Genomic DNA, 22,520 nt, shown 5'->3' with positions numbered 1-22,520 from the left:
TATAATTAAACTTCTTTATGTAAAAGTCAATAGACGCGTTTATATGGAATCATGAGGTACGTGAAATGCACATTTGAAATGAATTCTATGAAATACGCATTATTGTAGGGTTCTTCGAAAAAATAATGATTGTGTAGTTCTTGCAACACGTAATATGTAATTAATAATGACTGTTTTTTTACATAAATTGCAATGTAAATAAATAATTAGGAAATTATTATTATTTTACTACCTAAGTAGTTATAATATTATTATTTTATTACGGTCTATATTCTAAAACTTGACTCGAAAACCACGGTCTTTTAAAAGAAGCCACAAAAAAAAAACTAACATCCAATCAACCCAAAATCTGTTGTGAAGATTTAAAAATCTAAACTAGGTACAGAGGGACAGACTGACAGCGGGAAACAACGTTTTATATTATATAGTGATTTGAAGCTTAAATTGTCGACCCTGTATTATCGAAAGCAAGTTATTCATATTTAAAATCCATATTATCAAAAATAAAAATACCTTTTCCAACACTGTTTCTAACTATTTTAAGGTTCTATAAACTTTTATACTTGTCATAAATGTTTGAAAAGCCATTGTATAGACAGGAATATCAAAATAGAGAATCCGAATACATACAATAGTAATATACAAAGGTAAATGGTCAAATGGAGTATAAAACTAAAATATTGAGATAGCAGCCCTGAGTTCAGGTGCTAAGATTAATTTTTATGTGTTTAGATATTAAAAACAAAAAGTGTGGGTGTTCACCAGAGAATTTACATAAAAATTATCGTAGAAACTTTCATCTGTCATAAATTGAAACCTATGTTATGAGTTGAAATTTCTTTCTTATGTGTATTGCAGCATAGCTATCGTTTTTTATAATACATATATAACTTGTTTACCTTTGATGTCCTTATTAATTATTGTGGTATTCATGTGAAATAAAAATGAAATATAAAACAACAACATGTAACAAAGTTTATTAAACACGAAACAACAACACAATATAACAACAAACAGTCAACAAACTTAACAAAATAAATAAATCAACTACAACATGAAGACAGTTGAAAATGACTTAAAATTAAGGATTACAACAATATTTACAACACATGGCAGTATCATCTGAGTCAATGGTGACCTTTATGATGATGGATTGTTTTATATACGGGGATCTTAACGGGGTAAGGTTGGGGTACATGAACATGTACAGTCTTCTCTACTCTGATGGGTACATGCTTCTCAACGGGGTAGGGTACGTGTTTCACAACTGGGTACGGAACAACCTTTTCAATGGGAATAGAAATTTCAGTCTCCACCGGCACAGCTACAGGCTTGTGTACGGGAACTTTGACTGGATAAGGCTGCGGCACTCCAATTAGAATAGGTTTGGGTACATTTACGTGCAGTGGCCTATGAATGGGTACAGTGACGTGCTTGTAGTTTGGCACTTCGACGGGATGTTCTTCATCAACGTGTTCACCAACAGGAATAGCTTCTACGTTGCTGAAATCGTGGCCTCCGTGTCCGTATTCTTGACCGCCATCTTCTAGAATAAATCCTTGACCGTGACCGTTACCATCACCGCCGTGGCCTTCTTGATGTTCGGGTCCGCTCACATCACCTTGATGCCCGTCGAATTGGTTTCCCAAATCATGAGCCGCTTGTAAATAGGAATCTCCGCCAACAAAATTATTCAATACTGGACCGTGTCCAATGTCGAAGCTTTGACCGTGACCGCCTAAATCAAATCCCTGTTGCCCGTGACCATAATCCTGTCCTTGTGCTAGAGCTAGAGTGTAGTCATTTCCTTGCCCATGTCCGCCGGAAAAGTCTTGACCGTGACCACCAGAAAAGTCTTGACCGTGACCGCCGGAGAAGTCTTGTCCGTGACCGCTGAAGTCTGCTTGTCCGCCTGAGAAGTCGTGACCACCATTGCTGACCAAAGGTGCGGAATATTGGTAACCGCCGTTATCGCCTTGGCCGTGTCCCCCGCCATTGTCGTATCCTTCAAAACCAGCCCTGCATGCTGCCACGGCGAACGCCAACAATATCTGGAAAGAAGAACGTCTAGTTAGTTATAATTTTGGACTATTCATTTAATAAAAATTAAAAAGTCTATTGATATATCCTCTTGTATGTGATTAACTAAATAGAACGAATAGTAAATGACAAACACTACATGCCGTCTATAATAATTAATTAGTAGTAGTAGTTCAAATAGATATTTATGTAACAATTTATATGCATGTTGTTGATAGAGACAAAACTTGGTTCAGGTAAACCAGTTTGCACATAAAAAAGAATTAAAACAGTAAGTACGAGAATTGGAGTTACAACTTCTTTAATCGGGTTCGAAGCGAACTTTCTTTAATGAGTCTACTTAAATCCTTGCTATGCACAGGATTGAAAATTATACCCCGAAAACTTTGGATAACCCGCTTTAAAATGGATAGCATTAAAATGCCAGTTGATAAAAGTTACAGTTTTATAAAAGTTTTTAAATATACGACGTATGAAAATGCTGAAAAATCGTGTGGAAATTACAAATTCGCTTGGTGAGTGCAGATAGGAGTGATAAAATATTATTTAAAAGTTTTCGGAGCAGTTTATGACTGTTGGTTCTATCCGATATAGTTTTGCGTATTGTAAAACCCTTTAGTTTGGAATGTGATTTAGTTACATAATTTCGAAATATCACTTTATTATTTCTATTCAAAAGTTTGTTAAAATACAATCACTGAATCACGAATATATCTAATTTATTTTATATTATTTCTAGATAATATGTTCGATTTCAAGTTTAAAATAAACACGAAAATTATATTTTAATGCTTATGTTCCATATTTTAAGTTCTTTTATCCGTTAACTGATTAGTTACTGTATAAGTTAAGAGATAAAAGAATATAATATACAAATTAATCAATAAAACAATTTATTTGCCATCCCTGATATTAATTCAAAAACTGACAACCCTACAAAACAGGTGCACAAAATAAAACACTTAATTATGTTATTACGACCACAGATTATGTGAACACCGTTAAATAAGAGCATTTTGTTTGTACAAAAAGTAAATTGCCTTTCACTCGCATTCACTTGAATATTCGTAACTGATATGATTCACTCAAAGCGTTTTAATTTGTTTCGAGCTTTTTAGTTTTACATACTTGCAATCGTAGAAAGATCTTTTAAATTTTTTGATGTTAGTATTTTATGTGAATGTTAAAATAAATAAACGTTGATATTATTAAAAAGACTTTTTATATGATATTTGTAATGTTTCATTTTCAGGAAAAAATAAGCTTTCTGACGAGGCCAATTTACAGGAATACGGGAGTCGATGAACTATATAGCACGTTTTATCGAGTTTTTATCATTTAAAATAATAAAAATCGTCATTTTTCTTCTTTAAAACAAATATCATGAAAACAGTGATACTTACTTCAGAATAAGAACAAGTTTAAAAATAACAGTCATATCAAAACCTTTCTTACACCGAGAAAATTAGTATTCAAAAATAAATTTTCAAAGCTCCAGAATGTTCGAGAAATAACCCGTAATACGCATTGAGATAATATTAATAGGAGACGACACCGCCTACATCACTTATGTTCCACTCAACATACGTCATGTGACGTATGTTGAGCGGTATTTTTTAATGGTTTTAAAGTGAAACGCATCAAACATGCCTTCGTGTGTGTTACGATATTGCACAAATAATACAAATAATACGGAAAAGTGCAAAGGAATAACTTTCATCGTTAAGTACCTAACTAAATAATAATTTTTAAAACTTAGTTAGAGCAAAAAAATGGCGCACAGATTTTGTTCGTGGTGTCTCCTCCATACGTAGTAATATTATCTCAATGGTAATACGACAATTACTTTGATCGTATTTCGGTGTATCAAAATATTGCTCACTGATCCATTGAACTATTAGTTAATATTACATAAATAACTATAGTACCTACGACGTAAGAGCTTAGTCGAGCGTGAATTTTGGGTTTTTGCTTTTTGGCCCACTTCCTCGACCGAATTAGAAGTAAAAATTGTGTAATGCGGTTACTTTGAATAGAATCTCTAATACATATATAGAATACTACGTTACAGTATATAAATATTATTCTGATTCATGCACTTTTATTTATTATGCACCACCATGATTAAGTTAACTATTTTCCTCGACTTTTTTGGGTTGCCTGGTAGAGATCGCTGCCAGCGATAAGGCCGCCTACTGTACATTGATTAATTTATTGTTAAGTTTATAAAATGTATCATATCTGGTGTACAATAAAGTATTTTTCATTCATTCATTCATTCATTCAATACTAACATAATAGCTTAAGCTAGCTGTTTGCTCTGGATTCGCCTGAGTTGTCGTATTTTTAACCAACTTCGAATAAAAAGAGATTCTATGTTATTGCTGTAGTTATTGTCCTAATGTAAGAGGTCACAAAATAAAATCAATAAATACGTTCAGCGGAACTAGAGTTATAAATAATGAATCTAACACGTTTATTATAATAAATAGGTTGTAGTAAAATTGATTAATATCGAGTAAAAGTCCCTTTCCCTTTTAGATAGGAGATAATTTTCTGTCTACAATCGAATAATTGATAAGCTTTCTATCTAGAACAATCCATACTAATATTATAAATGCGAAAGTAACTCTGTCTGTCTGTCTGTTACTCAATCACGCCTGAACTACTGAACCAATTTGCATGAAATTTGGTATAGAGATATTTTGATACTCGAGAAAGGACATAGGATAGGTTTTATCCCGGAAATCCTCCGGGAACGGGTTTTTCTTTGAAAACGCGGGCGAAGCCGCGGGTGGAAAGCTAGTTAACCATAAATTCACTGTTACATTCTAGCTTACCTTTACAACATTATTGTTGTAAAATGTATATGTATATTGTTTTATATTAGACAAGTGATCCACCCCGGTTTTGCACGGTAAACGCTGATGTATGATTCTTATTAGTAAACCTTAATCTTAAACCATCTATCTATCACAAAAACCTCATCAAAATCTGTAGCATAGTTTTAAAGATCTACGCATACATACCTACAGCGAAATGCGACTTTGTTTTATTCTTGGCAGTGAAAATAAGAGCAATCATTAAGACATTTCCTATTCCCTTATTTACATAGCCTTAATGGATCGGAAGCTTCAATCCTGATTAGACATGTAACTAATGCCTAGCGTAATCACTTAAGGCTTTAATAGGGGCTAGCGACCTTGACGACGATTTACAAGGCGGGATCCTGAGACGGCCGCGGAATTTACCGTAGTAAAAGTACGTATAAAAATTATTAAAAAGATATTTGGATATGGAATCAAAATTTAAAACAACCATGCCCTGTGTTTCAATTTGATAAACACACTGTAAAAATACTACAATAATTGATGTTATATTGACTTAGCGTTTTGGTTAAAAGTCCAAAAATCGACCTCAGTTCATGATTTTTTTCCAAAAAACCTGATTGTAAAATAAACAAATTAAAACAACCATGCCCTTTATCATATTCGAAACTTTAATATACATTTTTTTTAGATATGTACATTAAGTATCTAAGAAGAAAAACGGTATAACTAGAGTTAATTTTCGGTATTAAAAGGGAACTCTACCCGATTCAAGCCTTAAGCATGCTCTAACACCGTTTCCTATACTAGTACCTATTTACATTACTTCTTGGAAGACATAAATTGTCTTATGTTAAGTATTACTTGTATACGTAGTATATTATTATTAGTCTGTGGTATTACCTAATAGGTACAATATAGAGGGATGACTTCTTTGCTCTACCAAAAAGGTATCTAGGTACTGTAAAAAAAAAGCTAATATCAATCGATTTAGAAAACTATCACCAGTTGAAGGATAGTGCCTTAGCTTAGCTTATCTTTGCCTTTTTTTTCATCCCTGACAAATTAGGCTGAGGCGGAGTAACATTTAAGAGGCAACTTTCAGCTCAACAACCCCGGTTCGTTTGCGAATGAATACTGTCAAAATTAACGTGTAAACAGATGCTCATTTAAAATAAAAAGTTGTTTTATATTTTAATTTTAATTGAGCCCATTTCATCAAACCCTTCTCAATGTTATCCATTAATCCAAGGAGACAGTAAAAGCACACCTGTGTGACTGGACAAGTGAATGTTCGCCTTTCTACCGCTTATGGAACAAGTTCTGTTAAATTATATAACGACTAAATAGTATGGACGTCCAGATTTAGTCTGTAGGTAATCACCGGAAATAAAGAGTCGAGTAAACATTACTGGTATCATTACCTATGCTGATTTTGAAAGCTATGAATAGTTTTAACGTTGATGGCAAACATATGATTGGCTTAGATACTTAGTATAAAAATAATGGAAGAAGTATTTTTCTACATATTGAAGATTGTTAGAAAAGAAAACCTTCGTATTCGCGCTTGTTTGAAAGAATTAATTCTAATAGCACTTTAATTAATAGATATTTTCAGAAATGTCCTAAATACCTAAGTAATATCAATTTGTACGTTAAATCGAGACAAATTAAAAATCAAAATCGGCCCTTTTACTTCAAAATTTCAAAAATTCTTTATTTGTAACATTAAAACTAATTTAGCATAAACTCAAATTACGACGACGTCCGTAAAAGCAAGAGCTGTGGCACGGATGCCAACGCCCACCTCTATACATGAAATAAGTTCTATCTTATAACAATTTTAACAATAATATGCATTTATCGAAAAAAGCTTTGCTTTTTATCGAAAGTTTTGAATTCTAACGTACGATAACAGCAGAAACAGAGCCTTAAACATTTTTATAAAGCTTATCTTCTTCTTATATATAAAAATGAATCGCAAAATGTGTTGGTAAGCACATAACTCGAGAACGGCTGAACCGATTTCGATAATTCTTTTTTTATTATATTCCTTGAAGTACGAGGATGGTTCTTATGTAGAGAAAACGTAAACATGTACCACGGGCGAAGCCGGGGCGGACCGCTAGTAATATTATATAAAGAGGTATACTTTGTTTGTTAGTTTGATTGTAATGAATAGGCTCATAAACTACTGGACCGATTTTGATAAAATTTGGCACAGATAATCTTTAGACCCTCAGAAAGAACATAGGCTACCTTTTATTGCGAAATATGTACCACGGGCGAAGCCGGGGCGGACTGCTAGTATAATAATAAAAGAATGGCTAATTATTTCAATTACAAGTGTGAAGTGACATCTTTTAATAACTCCGGATGCTGACAAACTTCCTAGTGTAAAACATTCCATTCTTTTTATGTGAAAGGCGTACAAGCCTGTTACGAGACTAATAAAAAGTTTCCACAGTCTATGGCGCTGTATTAATTAGAATTACCAAATTATAACAAAAAATAGTTAAGATGTTTAACGTTCAAAATTACAAAAACTACTGGGTTAACTGTTACTAAGTCATTTTTGTGATTAAAGCATTTTTTACCAGAAGAATCCCCTCTATCTTCGCTTTTAACAATGTTGGAAAAGTTTCAAATATTTGATTTGAAGTGTTGAAATATATTAACTACAAATTTCATAAATATCCATACTATAAATATTATGAATGCGATAGTCTTATCTATTACTCTTCCACGGTCAAACCACGAAGAAATTTGAAATGGAAAATACTTAAAACTTAAGAGTCTAAACATGTAGGCTTTTTTATGTATTACCCTATATTTTCCAATAATTTAATTATTTCATAACACAGTCGTAATTCTAAGAAACCATATTGTAATATAAACTACGCGTGTATCCAATTAACTTCCGCACATATAATTTTATTTATGATTTCTAATTCGCAAAACCTATTACGAAAATAATATGAGTAGCATATAATCGCCTAACATAGAATATTCGATTCGCAAGTCGCAAACATGAAAAAGATTTATATATGAGCCACTGAAACGAATAACTAGTGATGTTCATGATATATCGATACTTTAATAAATTGAATTGATATAAACTATAAATAAAACTTTCTTCTTATACATTTATTCATATCTGTTCATTACATCATCAATCATTGAAATGTACAACATAATTTAAAATTAAATAAATAAAACATTAATCCAAAAACTTGTGACATTCAACATTTAGTTAAAATTTTGAAACAAAAAAAAAGCGTAGTAGTAAAAAGGGTAGAACTATTTTAACCTCATAATATCACTTTTTCCATAGAATATGCAAAAACTATGTGAATAAGCATAAATAAAATATAAGGCAGCAGGCTCGAGGTCATAAATTTAGCACTCTCATAACCCAGAGATGCTAAATTTTAAAGTCTTGAAAATCTAAGGCAAGCCGCTGAGCAATTTTAAACTCGTTACACCAACATTCAAGTTTCTTCTATCCCTAAGGAAACTAACCATTTTTCAACTGAAAATTATGCACTGCATACACTTCTCAAAATGAAAATTTCAACGTGATATCTCTAAAATATGGTTGAAAGAGACACGTCTTATTCGCGCTTTATATCCACATTTTTGTACCTTTTAGTTAATGGTAGAATTTTTAATCGTAAAGCACTTTTTAAATTGACAGAGTTGCTACACTATTCGTGTGTGTTGATTATAAAATTGCTTATAATAGTGATTCGACTAATAAAGCTAAGCTATCGTTAAACGATATAATATTTAGTTCAATTGTACAAATATGTATGTAATTAATATGTACCTATGCATAAATCGTAAAAATGTATAAAAATATCAAAAATACTTTACTAGTAAATTATCGATACCATTGTAACAAGCCTAGATGTCGAAGTAAATAGGCATAAATTGAATTGTGGGGTAATATTCCACTGGCTTAGAAGTAAACGAGCCTTGTAATAGTTATATCGACTTCTAAGGCTTTGAACGCTCTTTTGGTATTGTATCGACGTTTTTCCTACTGTTTTTATCGTGAAACCGGGAAAAAATACACCAGAATGGTTTGATAAGAAATTGGTTTGTCGTTTTACTAAGAATTGAAACTAACATGTTATAATAATTTATTTTGTGGAAAGTAGCGATATAGAGATCCTTGCTGACTATTAACATAATTTATGAGAACGATTACGGAACTGAACAATTATTAATAAATATTATTCAAATTATGAAAAATCATATCAAAGAGGCTTTCTGATAGCAGAAAATAAATAAACGTTAAAAGTTATAAATTAATATTATTTTTGGGTTAAATCATATGGGGTTATCAGGATAATGAAATAAACTCATTATTTGAGCACTCTTCTATACCATATAGAATATCAATTTCCTTACGGATACAATCCCATTTCCCGCCTCTTTTCCTTATAAATACCACAAATAGGGATATTATGTAACAAACACATTAGCATCTGATGTTTAATGAACTAGTTATCGAACATGGAATCGCCTGCATGAATACTAATACCTACTCTCATCAGCCCAGAGCTCCACTAATGCGAACAGAAATGTTCGCTTAGAACTCGTATATTATGTTACAGAATTCTCACCCTTATATAACAGAAATATAGGCTATTTTCCACTGCACTGGTTTTGTACAGCGATATGAGGTGACGGCTTGCTAATGACTCATTAAGTCATTTGTAAGTACAGAGTTATAGCGCTACTTGCTTGGCTTATTTTTGTCAGTTAATAATTATAAGATAGGAAAATTTTGCGAAAGGATGTTCAATGTTCACGCCTTGCTTTAAGAATGTAAATAATTAACATTTTAAGAGCATGAGTGAGACTATTACAAGCGTATATAATATAGAGCTCGGAATCAGTGGTAAACGTTAAAAATATGTTAAGACGATTCAAAAGTGCTTCAAGAAGAAGTCTAATTGAATAAATAAACGATTGAGTTTTGAGCTTTCTTTGATATGTCCTATTATATGATATCAGCTCTTATTTCTTGTTAAAGCGCTTTGTAGAGGCTCTATTTAATTATTTATTAATTATTTTACCCTTAAAGACAACAGTTCTAAAAGTAGTAGATAAATAAAATAATATATTGTTTGCCAGTTTTATAAACGTTCTAAGTGACAACCCTAATTTGTCACCTGTCGTATGTATTTACAGATTATCTAGAAGTTAGAAAGTGCCTAACAAATAACAATAGACCATTAGCTGTCAAAACAATTGTTTTTTGCGAGACATATTTATCATAATAGCATTTATTACGCAAGTTCTATAATTCGTCTATTGTTTTATTATGAGAAATTCAATTGTTTATTTCCAATTTTGGAAAACTATTGATTTATAACAATAGCTTTTCGTTATTAGTGCAAAATTATACTATTGTTTATTATTTATAGTTTTACTACGTAAAGTCTGCCTATATTCGTAATTATATGAATATCTGTCCTAAAAGAAGACATGAGAAATATCTTAGTCTGACAGGACACAGAAGGCTGATCACTTACTTGTCCCTAAAGAAAATCGATCAGTGAAACAGATGTGAAATGCATCTGCCCCTTACCCCATACCCCACTAGGAGATTCGGGAACATAGAATCCATTTTGTATTAGGATATGGGACAGATGCATTTGACTTCTGTTTTACTGATCCATCTTTGCGGACAAGAGACCAACCAAGATTGTTATTTTGTATTAAATTGTACGAATATAATACTTCTGTATATTATGCTTATTATTTGTCACTATTAATTATTTTCTTTTTTTCCAGAGCGCGCTTTCAACGTTAAGCGTCAAGGACCGCTCTTGATTTCACAAAAAAAATTCCCGCTAATTTTCATTTTTATTGCGCGTAATTATTTTAATTAAATTCATTCCTATGAACTGTGTTGTCATAAACCTTCCATTTTTGTTTCTTCACTCACAAAATATCACATTTTGTTCACGATTCACATCTTAACCAAAAAATAAAGAATATTCACTTTGGACAACAGAACCGTCAAATTTAAAGTAAAAACGCGCGCACAAAACTCAGAGCACAGATAATGTGTTTATAATTACAGATTATAAATTAAAAACTTAAACTTACAAATGTCTTCATGTCGATAGACTTAAATGATCTCACGACTCTATCGTTGTGTTGCGGTACCACAGATGCACTAACTTTTTATACAGTCAGGAAGTGAAGGTAGGAACTGAGAAAGGCTGCAGATTCATTTTAGAGCGGCTACTACAAACTTTTTTCCAATTAACTTTTTTTGTACGGTATGATTTTTGAAAAGGTAAAAGTGTGCCAATAATATGTTAGTGTAAATATTGTTTGTGAACAATTAATGCAATTGATAGGTATGCACTATGCAATCTTGAGCGGGTTCAATGACCTGTACGATTTATTGGTGGGCTGAAAATTTAGGAACTTGTACAATACAGGATTTATATTAAATTGTATTGTCTAGCCTTTTAACAATAATGATTAAAACACAGAACGGTAGTGGTTTAAAAAGTTTATAAGAAAAATAGATAAGTATGTACAAAAAACCGAGTAGGTACCTACAAGTCATAAGTAAAGTAAGTCAATGGAAAATTCTTAGAGATTTTGTAATACATACAAACGTAATCCTATCTTTACTTTTAATGCCAAATAAGCTTATTCCTACTTTACAAGTAAATACAGAGGAAACATAAATCCTCACAAGAACTTCCCATTGAATAAAACATAGTTTAATGATCTTTCTTTTAAATGGGAAGTAAGAAGACTGTTAATTGGTTATTAGATGGATCTTATTTATTAGTTGATAACAGAACTACTGCACCATATCCACAAAATTGTTTACATTTCTCTAAATTACTAGCTCGCCCGGTCGCCCCGGCTTTACGTGAACAAACTTTTTCGTAGTCAAAGTAGAGGCCAGAATTTTTTGTAAAATTTAGGTAATTATTAATGTTAAAGAAATAAATACTTCCCAGTTCCTTTCAAACAAAGGAAATATATACCTTCAAAGAATATAATTTGGACCTGTAAAAGCTGTTATTGAATACTGTTAATAATGTTATTGTTAATATAAACAGACAGACAGAGTTACTTTCGCATTTATTTTTGTCTTTATTTTTGTTATTATAGAGCTTTTAGTTTAGTTTATAGACATAAAACTATGATTAATATTGGGAGAAGCCTTGGCTCCTGAGACACAGTTTTAACTAGTTCAGGAGTCGAAGGATTCATTATCTAGACCTCTTAGATTACAAAATAAAATACAGATGGAGCATGACAACCGCCCGTCGCCCTTGTCAAAGAAAATACGAAATCAAAAGCAAATACGTCGCTGCACCAGTGCTATAGCGATTCTAGTGTCATGCAATACGTCAAAAGGGGTTTGCTATTTTAGTAAAAAAATGCTGTCTTGTGATATTAAAACGCTGTAAAATTTGTTCCCGAAAACAAACAAAAAGATAAAAAATCGTTTTACAGGTTCTCTGTAGATTATTTGGCTTATTTAATTTTGTATACAAATAATAATTTTACATATACGAAGGAATACAAAACTTCAACGTATGCTGCCAGTATTTTGAAAATGAATTTGCCATTTTTATGGGTAAAACGGTAAAATGGTTAAAAGATCTTCGAGGTAGTGCTGTTGGATTTTTCGATCGTGAATGTGATTATTTGTATAGTGCAATAAAGGTTCATGATGATTATAAGATAATTTTAATAAGCATAATACTTTTTTTTTGTTACTTTTATATAGCTTAAAAACGTCAGAGTCGTTTTCGCCTGCGATTTAATTCATTTGAACTCCGTGATGGATATGACAAAATTATTATTATTCATGAATTATATTTATTTATTATTCAGTAATGCAGCTGACAATGTGGATGTCGTAAGGTGTCACTGAAAATCAGTGTTAAGGTATTATGCCTCAGGTATCCTGAGTGGCTTCCTTTTTTAGCGCAAGCAACCATACATGAATTTATGTTTTCTATTACCTATTATTCATAATTATTTACAATGCTATTGTTGTGTGTTTGTGTGTACATATTGGAATAAATGGTTTCTTCCTTCTTTCTTTCTAAAAATAAAATTTCCCGTGTTCCAGACTAAAAACTACCGCTATCCGCATTCATATAATATTTTGAAAATAAAAAATAATATAGGTAATCATTGTAATTTTGAAACATTTTTTTATGTAATTTATTTAATTAAAAATTTATCGTTTATGTAACAAAAGAATTTTTACAATATTATAAAAAATTATCATAAACAAATATTTATATTAAAATTAAAATTAAACCCTGACAGCTAATTTATGTAGCCAACTGCAACGTCACTAACACCACTACCATAATAATTCAGATGATTGCAATGTCACCTCATAAATCAAAATCGGTTCAGCGGTTTATACTGCAGGGCGTGCCAAAGAAATATTATACATAGATACACTCGAAAAACATAACCCTCTTTCTTCCGTAGTCGGGGAAAAATTTGGGAAAATTTTCAATATCTGGTAACATAACACCCACACAGAAGCACCGTGTACGTACAGTGCAGCGGCGAAATGACAGCACACATAGCTTTATGGAAATGACGATAAATTATTCGGTTTAGTTCGGCAACGCTCCATCTGTCTTTTATTTTGTAATCTAAGCTAGACCTGTACAATTATTATGTCAATAAAGATTTTTTTTTTATTATTTTATATTATGTCATTGATACATTGCACTACTCACATTCCTAATATTAGGTATACAGGGTGGAAGGTTAAGATGGGGCATGAAGGGCAGGTACCTTAACCGTTGTAGCTACATGAAAACGTTCTTAGGAGACTATCCTTAAATTCTTGAGAAATTTTAATCTGCATTCACAGATTTTTGAAAAAATGGACGGTCAGCAAGGAAATCGGCAGTTTTAAAAAAAAAATTTTTTGATGCCAATCGATCCAGTTTCTTATAGGGATCAAAACACTCTAAAAGACCAACTGAGGTATGAGTACTAGAAAAGTCAGAAATCGCGAAAAACTATTTCCACACATTCACTAAGAAAATAAGTGATTCAACAAAAGATGCGCTAATAGAAAACTCCAAAGAGATTTTCAGGCTTCAATATTTTTTGTTTCTGATTATTAAAACACATACTGATAATAAGAAGAAACATTAATTTAATTAAACGGTTGTCAAAGAAAATAAAAAATAACAAAATAATAACAAAAAACAACATTTAAAGTGGTGATAATTCTAAATTACTAAATTTGCCCCGAAACCATCTGCAAAATGCAACTCTGCGTGCATAGTCCCCAGATTGCAATGCTTGGACTAATCGCACATGGCGGTAGCATTTGTAGCCGTATTTCTTCCATGTTTTTAAAACTATCCAGTGCGAACAACCAACTTTGACGGCAACTTGTCTTGAAGAAATTTCGGGATATGCTTCCACAAGTGCTAAAATTGCTATCACCGTATTCTCATTCAATACGCGTGTATGACGCGGACGTGTCAAGCTTTTCTTAAATGAGCCACTTTCTGCTAGATTTTTTACAAGATTCGCAATTACCTATCGCGTCGGTACATGTCGCATTGGGTATTTATTCCTGTACCATTCCAATGCAACTGTTGGGTTTTTATTATTTAAAAAGTAAGCCTCTAACAGATCTAAACGTTCCAATTATTTAAGGACATTTTTAGTGAAGACAAAGTGACTTTTGGTAACTTTTGTTTTCTATGTGTTATTGTTTACATAAGCCATAAAAATGTGACGTGTTCGTTCGATATTCAAATTTCAATAATTTTTCATCTCGTGCACGAGCTGCCAGCCACCGCACGCTCACGCCCCGCGTCGCTGGCATGTTATGTTGCTGTGCCTTTGTCTTTTTACTTGTTCATGAATGAAAATAGTTTTTCGCGATTTCTGACTTTTCTAGTACTGATACCTCAGTTGGTCTTTTAGAGTGTTTTGATCCCCATGAGAAACTGGATCGATTGGCATCAAAAATTTTTTTTTTGAAAACTGCCGATTTCCTTGCTGACCGTACATTTTTTCAAAAATCTGTGAATGCAGATTAAAATTTCTCAAGAATTTAAGGATAGTCTCCTAAGAACGTTTTCATGTAGCTACAATGGTTAAGGTACCTGCCCTTCATGCCCCATCATAACCTTCCACCCTGTATACCCGATAAAAAACTATGTTTTCAGTTTTAACCTCTTTTATAAACAGTCAGCTCTAAATATGTCCTATATACTTATTAAAAAAAGACGTGCGTGTTTCCACAGGAATTAGGCCACACTGCTGCATTCAGCATATACTTATCAAATAATATTTTCTTAAACAACACACACAAATTATTTGCATTGCACATCAACAAACGCGAATCGCCTCAGTATCACTAATTATTTATTGTTTTTCTTTTTATATGTAATTTGTAATTTGATTTAATTTTATTTTATTTTTTGTAATATAATTTATGTAATTTTTTATAATTAATGTAATTGGTGCAATACCGTTTTAATTATAATAATAAATAAATCACCTGTGGTAGGTAGGTACATAGTATATAGACTAAAGCTTTCAGGGATCATGTGAAAATCCAACAGTAATATGAGATATTTATGACTACCTACCTACTTTAATTATTAATACTTAGTATAATTTGATGTTTCATATTAAGGCTGCCGTTCCATCTGCAAGAAAACTTCCGCAAGAAATATCCGACAGTCTGTCTGACAGCAGCTTGCAAGTCTAATTCCGCGTTTCCACCTGCAAGTAGACTTGCAAGCTGCTTTCAGACAGACTGTCGGACATTTCTTGCGCAAGTTTTCTTGCAGATGGAAAGACGGTCTAAGACTAATAATTAAATTAAATGCTAATTATTTAATTATCTGTGCTACTGAACAGAATAACATGAAAGTATGGAAAAATGTGAATGTAATTTAGGCAACCTTTCTATTTTTTACGGTATGTTATTTCATACGACGGATGTGTCAAAAACCGCAGATAATTATTATGTCATACGATTTTAGAGAGATAAAAATCTATAGAATTAAGCCTGTAGATAATTTTATTATGATATTGAATGTTTTATTTTACAGTTATTCATGGAGATTAAAATAATTGATCATAGTGTAGCTTGTGACGATAAATACATTTTTTTAAATTTCTATAAATACCTATAATAGCTGACTTCCGAAAGAAATACTTTGGTGAACGAAATAGCAAGAAATTGAATCAACAGTGATATAAAAGTAGAAGCTTTGACTTTTCTAATACTAACAATTTTAAAATCGATTTCAAAGCGTGTACTAATCTGTACGTGCTCAATTTTTTTTTTTATGAAAAAAAAAATACATTTCCTTTTTTTATGAACCATTACTCTGAATGATTCAGACGTTAACATGATTATAATAATCATAGGTACCTAAATCACTACCTACCTCATTTTAACGGCGATATAATTATTGCATCAATATAATACATTTTACAAGCGTATTGTTTTTACAACACTTTTCTTTATCACTAGGTAAAAACAGTAAAAGTCGGAAGCTCCCTCCTTACAAACTGCTCGTGCTGTCAATCTGATTGTATAAGTTTTATTTATATAATTACAATCATTAACAAAAATGTAATCCTGTTAAATATGTACATATATGGGTATAACCGCGAAAAATTGTACCGTTACATTCATGACATCATAACAAACGTTACATACATGACTGAATGTTACTTACATGACCATTATAAAGCTTAGTACATATATCAGTTATCTTTTCTTCCTAGCATTAAAAAGTTAACGTCGACACGGTGTCTTACACTCACACGACAGGAAAAAATGGAGATATAGGTAGGTAAAACCAATTCATATCATAAAATAATGAATTAAAACAAAAAGATGCATAAATCAAAATTGTATTGAAAAAAATTGATATTTTTTCCGCTATTTATTCCTTTCTGCATTTTTCGTTTGTAGTTCTTTATATTTCTCAGGATTTTGAACTTGTAACTTCTCTCGATATTTTTTTGCCTTTCGGCATTCGTCAACGCCATCTGTAATTTGATTTTCTCATTTGAAAAAATAATTAATAAAAAAAATTTAAAAAAACCCGACTTGCACTGCAAATTCATAACACGCAGTCGGAGGCTACACGGCTACAAAATATTACTGGCCTCTACCCATTCTATACATCTTATATAGCCTCCGACTGCGTGTTATGAATTTGCAGTGTCAGTTTTTTATTTTTTTTATTAATTATTTTATTTTATTCTTTTTTTTGTACAATCAGGTAAAACATATTAAGGTAATGGAAAACTATAGATAAAGACCAATCCAATGATATCTTGCACATCAAAATCCGTTCAGCCATTTAGATTTGAAAATATTATCGTCCTTTTTTCGCGCAATTTTTTAATAGACCTATGTGTTCTAAGCCTAACAATATGTCATGACTGTAACGTAACACATTTCGTTACACATCGTTACAATCATGACAAAAAATGCGGGCGACATAACCTTAAATTAAAATTACTACTCGATTGTGAATGCTAAGAACCACGAAGTAGTCTGATTCTTTAGTTTTATAGTAAACCTACGTAAAGATTTATAATAATAAGACAGAATATATATACTTACCTCGCAATCGAACACTTTAAATACCCTTTTTTCGAGCGACAAATCTCACATCAATACAAAACACCATTTCTCTCAAAGAAAAAATGGCTGCTTTGTTTTTTAAATTTTGCCAGCATGCCAAATAGTGTTGCCACTCAATAAAATAAGAGAAGGATTCTGATAATTCTTATAGTATGGCAGTTAGAGACGTTACATACGTGACGTTACACACGTATAAAAAAAGTGGACAGTTTTTTAAATAATAATAAAAAAAAGATTAAGGCCTTGTGCATTAAAAGATTTTTATGTACATGTTGAATAAGAACCGAATAACTTAAATTTTTCATAAAAATGCGAGTCAGTCATACCATTTCGTAGGGGTTATCAGTTTTTGTCACAAGGGTGTTAGGTGGACAAATATTTTTTATATGGACAGAAAAGTGGAGCCAGTAAAAAAAATATAAAATAAAATATTTCTGCAAGAGATAGATTGAGTTTTATGAAATAATCTAAAAGAACACAAGCATACCTTTTATTACATATCTAACAAAACACTTGTTGTCAAAAAACGTTGATGCCATATTATGAGAAATAAAATGGGAACATTGAAAAAATAATTCATGTACAATTTTTCGCGGTTTTACCCATATAAGATATTCAGAGCACAACAACATTCACTTCATCTCAACGCAAAGTCGAAAACACGAAGAGCATAAATTATTTCCAACATACCAACATACAGTTTAATTTTTGCAAATACGTAGCACAAACAGAGAAATTAATCAAACATAAACATGGCAAGAATATGATAATTTATTCGTATGAAACAAAACGATTCGACTGTTTCATCTGTTTGTTAATTGATTGAGGTCGATAATTTTTATACGAAGGATTGATAAAATAAAACTTAATAAAAACAGTACCATCTGAATGGTCTGATATTATTATATCATCTATAAGGATCAACTATATTATTGTTACATCATAAATTTTATGATTATGTACTATGTAGGTAGTTAATTTAAAAGTAAATAAAAGTGGAACTCGTGAATGGTGTGCTTTATTTCGAAATCTAAACAATATGATATCTGTAATACCATTGTTTAATCTGTAGAATCTATTTTTATAATATCAGGAAAAGTAATATAAACCTTCTTGTTATATTATAAATTACTAGCTTTCCACCCGCGGCTCCGTCCGCTTTGTTTACACGCACCGCACCTACGTCGAGAATGACTCTATCTATTAAAAAAATATGTTCCTTAGTTTTGAAAATCTTAGCATACAGACACACAAACGGCGAAAAGTGACTTTTTTATACAATAATGATAATAGCATTTAAAACAAAAAGACATTGGTCTGAAACCAACGCGAGTGAAGCCCCGGGCAAAGCTAGTCTAACAGGACCCTTCCTCTGGGACCATGGTGGTCCTATGCAAATTATCTGTGTATAAAAGGAACATTTAACAGACATAATATTTTGTATAAAATACATCATATTTGACAAACATGTAAAATATATTGTGAAAAAAAAAATAGATGTTCAACTACTTTTAGTACATGCATGTTCATAACATAGCAAGTCGACAGCTTATTCAATGAGCAGAAACAACTTCCGATTTCTAGTTTGCTGAGTTTGCTTCCTAACCACATCCAATGGAAAATCCCAGTAATTTTTTTTTATTGGAATAATTAAAACATTATAAAATTCAGATAAGCAATAACAGACAAAAATATGAAATCATGAACCAAAGTCAAAGACCAAAGTCCTCCGAAGCGCCTTGGCCGATTTTAATAATGGTTTTATTTTATTATTATTAGGTAGCTCTGATTATAGGTTGTAAATTATTTTCATATCCCAATAAAGGTATTCGGCTAGAATAACGTTTATTGGGTCAGTGAGATTGTAAACATTTGATGCGTGACAAACGAAGCATTACTAAACGTAGCTGATAACTCGTCAATCATCCATGACTAGATTGACTAGGAAACCCGTTAACAAATAATGCATTTATGCTATATGTAGTTGAAAATGCCCTTAAATAATTAAGAAATTAAAGATTTCAACGTATTTTAAACGCGATTTATTCTTTATATTGTCATCTTCAAATTATCCCGAAGTTTCGCACACTTTGCAGCGAGCGTGATCACGGGGAGACTGATGTTATACTTCTTGTCTTGACGGTCATTCAAAAATTAAAAATGTTTGTTTTTAAGTGAAAACTTCTTAAGCGGCGTTGAGCACTTTTTCTGTAATGGGTATAAAATCTTAAGTCAGGACACGTGACCTGATCGAAAAAGCGTAAGACGGATACCATTCCAAAATATCAAACATGCTCAACGTTAAAAGGTAATCAAGTTTTCACTTCTGCCGGCACTCCCGGAGTGCAACCCGTCTTTTTTTTATTTTCAGGCTTAAAACTAGGGATGTAACGATACCGATACCGATACCGATATATCGGCCGATATAATCGGCAAGCCGATATATCGGTATCGCCGATAATAAAACAACCGATACCGATATCAAACAATTCAAAAAACCGCGCCCATTGCCCAATGAACGATGCGGGAGGCCGCCCGCGCGTGCGCACTTTGTTTTCTGAAAAAACTCTACCAATAGTAAATTTTTATTAGGTACTGATTGTATGTGTATTACTTAAAGTTTAACTGACTTTGTAAAATAATAATACTAAAATAAATGGTTTTGTTGATTTTGATTTGGCATTTTTATTTAAAAGAATACGATTAACATAATAGCATAATTCACTATTTATTTTTCTACCAAGCCATCGATATCGGTATCGGTATCGGTATCGCCGATACATTACTACAAATATCGGTATCGGTATCGTATCGGCAAAATCATGTATCGTTACATCCCTACTTAAAACCTAAGATCAAAATTTTAAAATATTTTATCAAACACGAGCACTAAAGGTTTTCCAATCATGTATTCAATGAAAATAACGAATGGCTCGTGTTTTTTTTTTTTAAATTAATTTATCTATTCTTTGGGAATGGAATGAGATTGACTATATAATCAAATGGCGGCTTTTAATACAAGATAAACAATGAAGCCGATTAAAAGTAAAAAAGGAACTCTCAGAGAAAGTTCTATTCAACACAAAGGTAGTTATTAGTTACTCAGAATGTAATTAAAATAACGCCTAGTGCCAAAAAAGCAATAATTATGTTTTGTTTTACTTATACAGTTTTACCCAAAAATGTATCGGTACTAATTTTATAAATACCACAAAAACTATTAAATGGATTTTGATGAAATTGGCTATGTGATTTATATACCAGAATAATACAAAAGCTCCTAGCTAGCTTTCACCTTCGGGTCTGCCCGTGACAATGCCCAATGGGTCAACCTGGGTCGAGCAGGGCCGAGCGGATAGTGAATATAATATGTATTGTAATACCTTTTAGATATATTTTATTTTATTTTAAAAACAATTAAAAACATTTGATGAAAAGAAAATTACTATACCAGTTAACATCTAATATACTTAGGTAGGTACATATTTATTACTAGCTGCGTCCCGTGGGTGAAGACCCGCGTACCTAATCGTTATAAAATATAAAAATAAATTTAGTCTAAATTACACCCGGATATCTTTCAGTGAAGGTCCCGTCCACATCGGTCCAGCTGTTCCCGTTATTAACCGGAACAAACACAAAAATTTTAAAATTTCCTATTTTAGCATGTGTAGGTACCTACTGTGTATCCATATGCATTTGGTAAAAAGCGGTTATTTTAATATCACAAACAGACACCCCCAATTTTATTATTGTTATAGATTTAGTAGAACACTAAACATAAGTATTTTAACTATGTATATATTTTAAGCTTATATCGCTCAAGACAAGTTAACAGTTTGATTGCACATAAATATAGTTTATTTGACTTTAATTAAGGGTATAGATTCACTTCCTCGTGGAATCGTAGTCGTATACACATTAGTTAAGTTACGGGTAAACTATTTCGTTTGTACATTTGCATCTTGACTATAAACAATAAAAATAATAGTTTAATTCATTAAGTACCTTTGAAAATATATTTTCAGAAAAGAAACAATGTTTATAAAAATGAAATTGGGTATTACGGTCATAATTAAATGACTTAATTCATTTATAATTAAGACGTCAACGTAGGCGAAAACTGGAACTCTTAATGTTTTAATCTATACTAATTAGTTTGTTTGTTTGAACGCGCTAATCTCAGGAACTACTGGTCCGATTTGAAAAATTATTTCGGTGTTAGATAGCCCATTTATCGAGGAAGGCTATAGGCAATATATCATCACGCTAAGACCAAAGGCAGCGGAGCACTGCGGGTGAAACCGTGGAGCATAGCTACTTTATAATAATTCCGTGGAATGTAAAATCAAACACAAGAAAATAACACAGCTATTTCATTATTATGTAAGTAAGTACATCTAAACAGACATTTGCAATTCTCCAGCCCATTAGCATCCACCTGTAACAAAAATCATTACATTTGTGCATTAATCGTAATAGTGCAGTACATTCCTTTGAGATTTCACTTTCATTTTCATTTAATCACGTTCAAACTAGATTCTTACGCTCCGGATGGTTATACATCAAACTACATGACTACCAAATGATCCTGCATTATGAAATACTAACTGTAACCCGCGACTTCCCCCGCAACAGAAAATAACAGTTTTATTAGGTACCTACTACATAATATTTCGCCTCCTCGGTACAGTGGTTGACGCGTGAGCGTAGAACCGAGGGGTCCTGGGTTCGATTCCCGGTGGAGACGAAAAAAAAAATGTCTCGGTCTGGCAGGACACAGAAGGCTGATCACCTACTTGTCCCTAAAGAAAAATCGATCAGTGAAACAGATGTATGAATAATGCATCTGCCCCCTACCCCACTACGGGGACACGGGACTTCACTTTACTACATAATATTATCTTAGAATATAGATATTATTTTCTATGATATTTCTACTCTACTACTTTGTGTGTAATACCGTCCTATACGGACTTCGG

The 22,520-nt window shown here is 32.1% G+C and overlaps 1 protein-coding gene across 1 annotated transcript; it reads right to left on the bottom strand.

Moving 5' to 3' along the window:
- Positions 1-952: 952 nt before the first annotated feature.
- Positions 953-11,103, bottom strand: LOC149478447 (uncharacterized). The gene is made up of 2 exons (XM_089709367.1): positions 10,995-11,103; positions 953-2,051 (listed from the first exon to the last, which is right to left on the bottom strand). Exons 1-2 carry the CDS (start codon positions 11,004-11,006, stop codon positions 1,128-1,130), a joined length of 936 nt encoding a protein of 311 aa, XP_089565493.1. The 5' UTR covers positions 11,007-11,103; the 3' UTR covers positions 953-1,127.
- Between the last annotated feature and the right edge of the window lie 11,417 nt (positions 11,104-22,520).

Source organism: Colias philodice, chromosome 22, assembly GCF_061535455.1.
Source record: "Colias philodice isolate Cphi_HAF_F1 chromosome 22, ilColPhil1 Martin Lab GWU primary, whole genome shotgun sequence".
Taxonomy (NCBI): Eukaryota; Metazoa; Arthropoda; class Insecta; order Lepidoptera; family Pieridae; genus Colias; species Colias philodice.
This window is presented reverse-complemented; position numbering and strand designations above follow the sequence as displayed.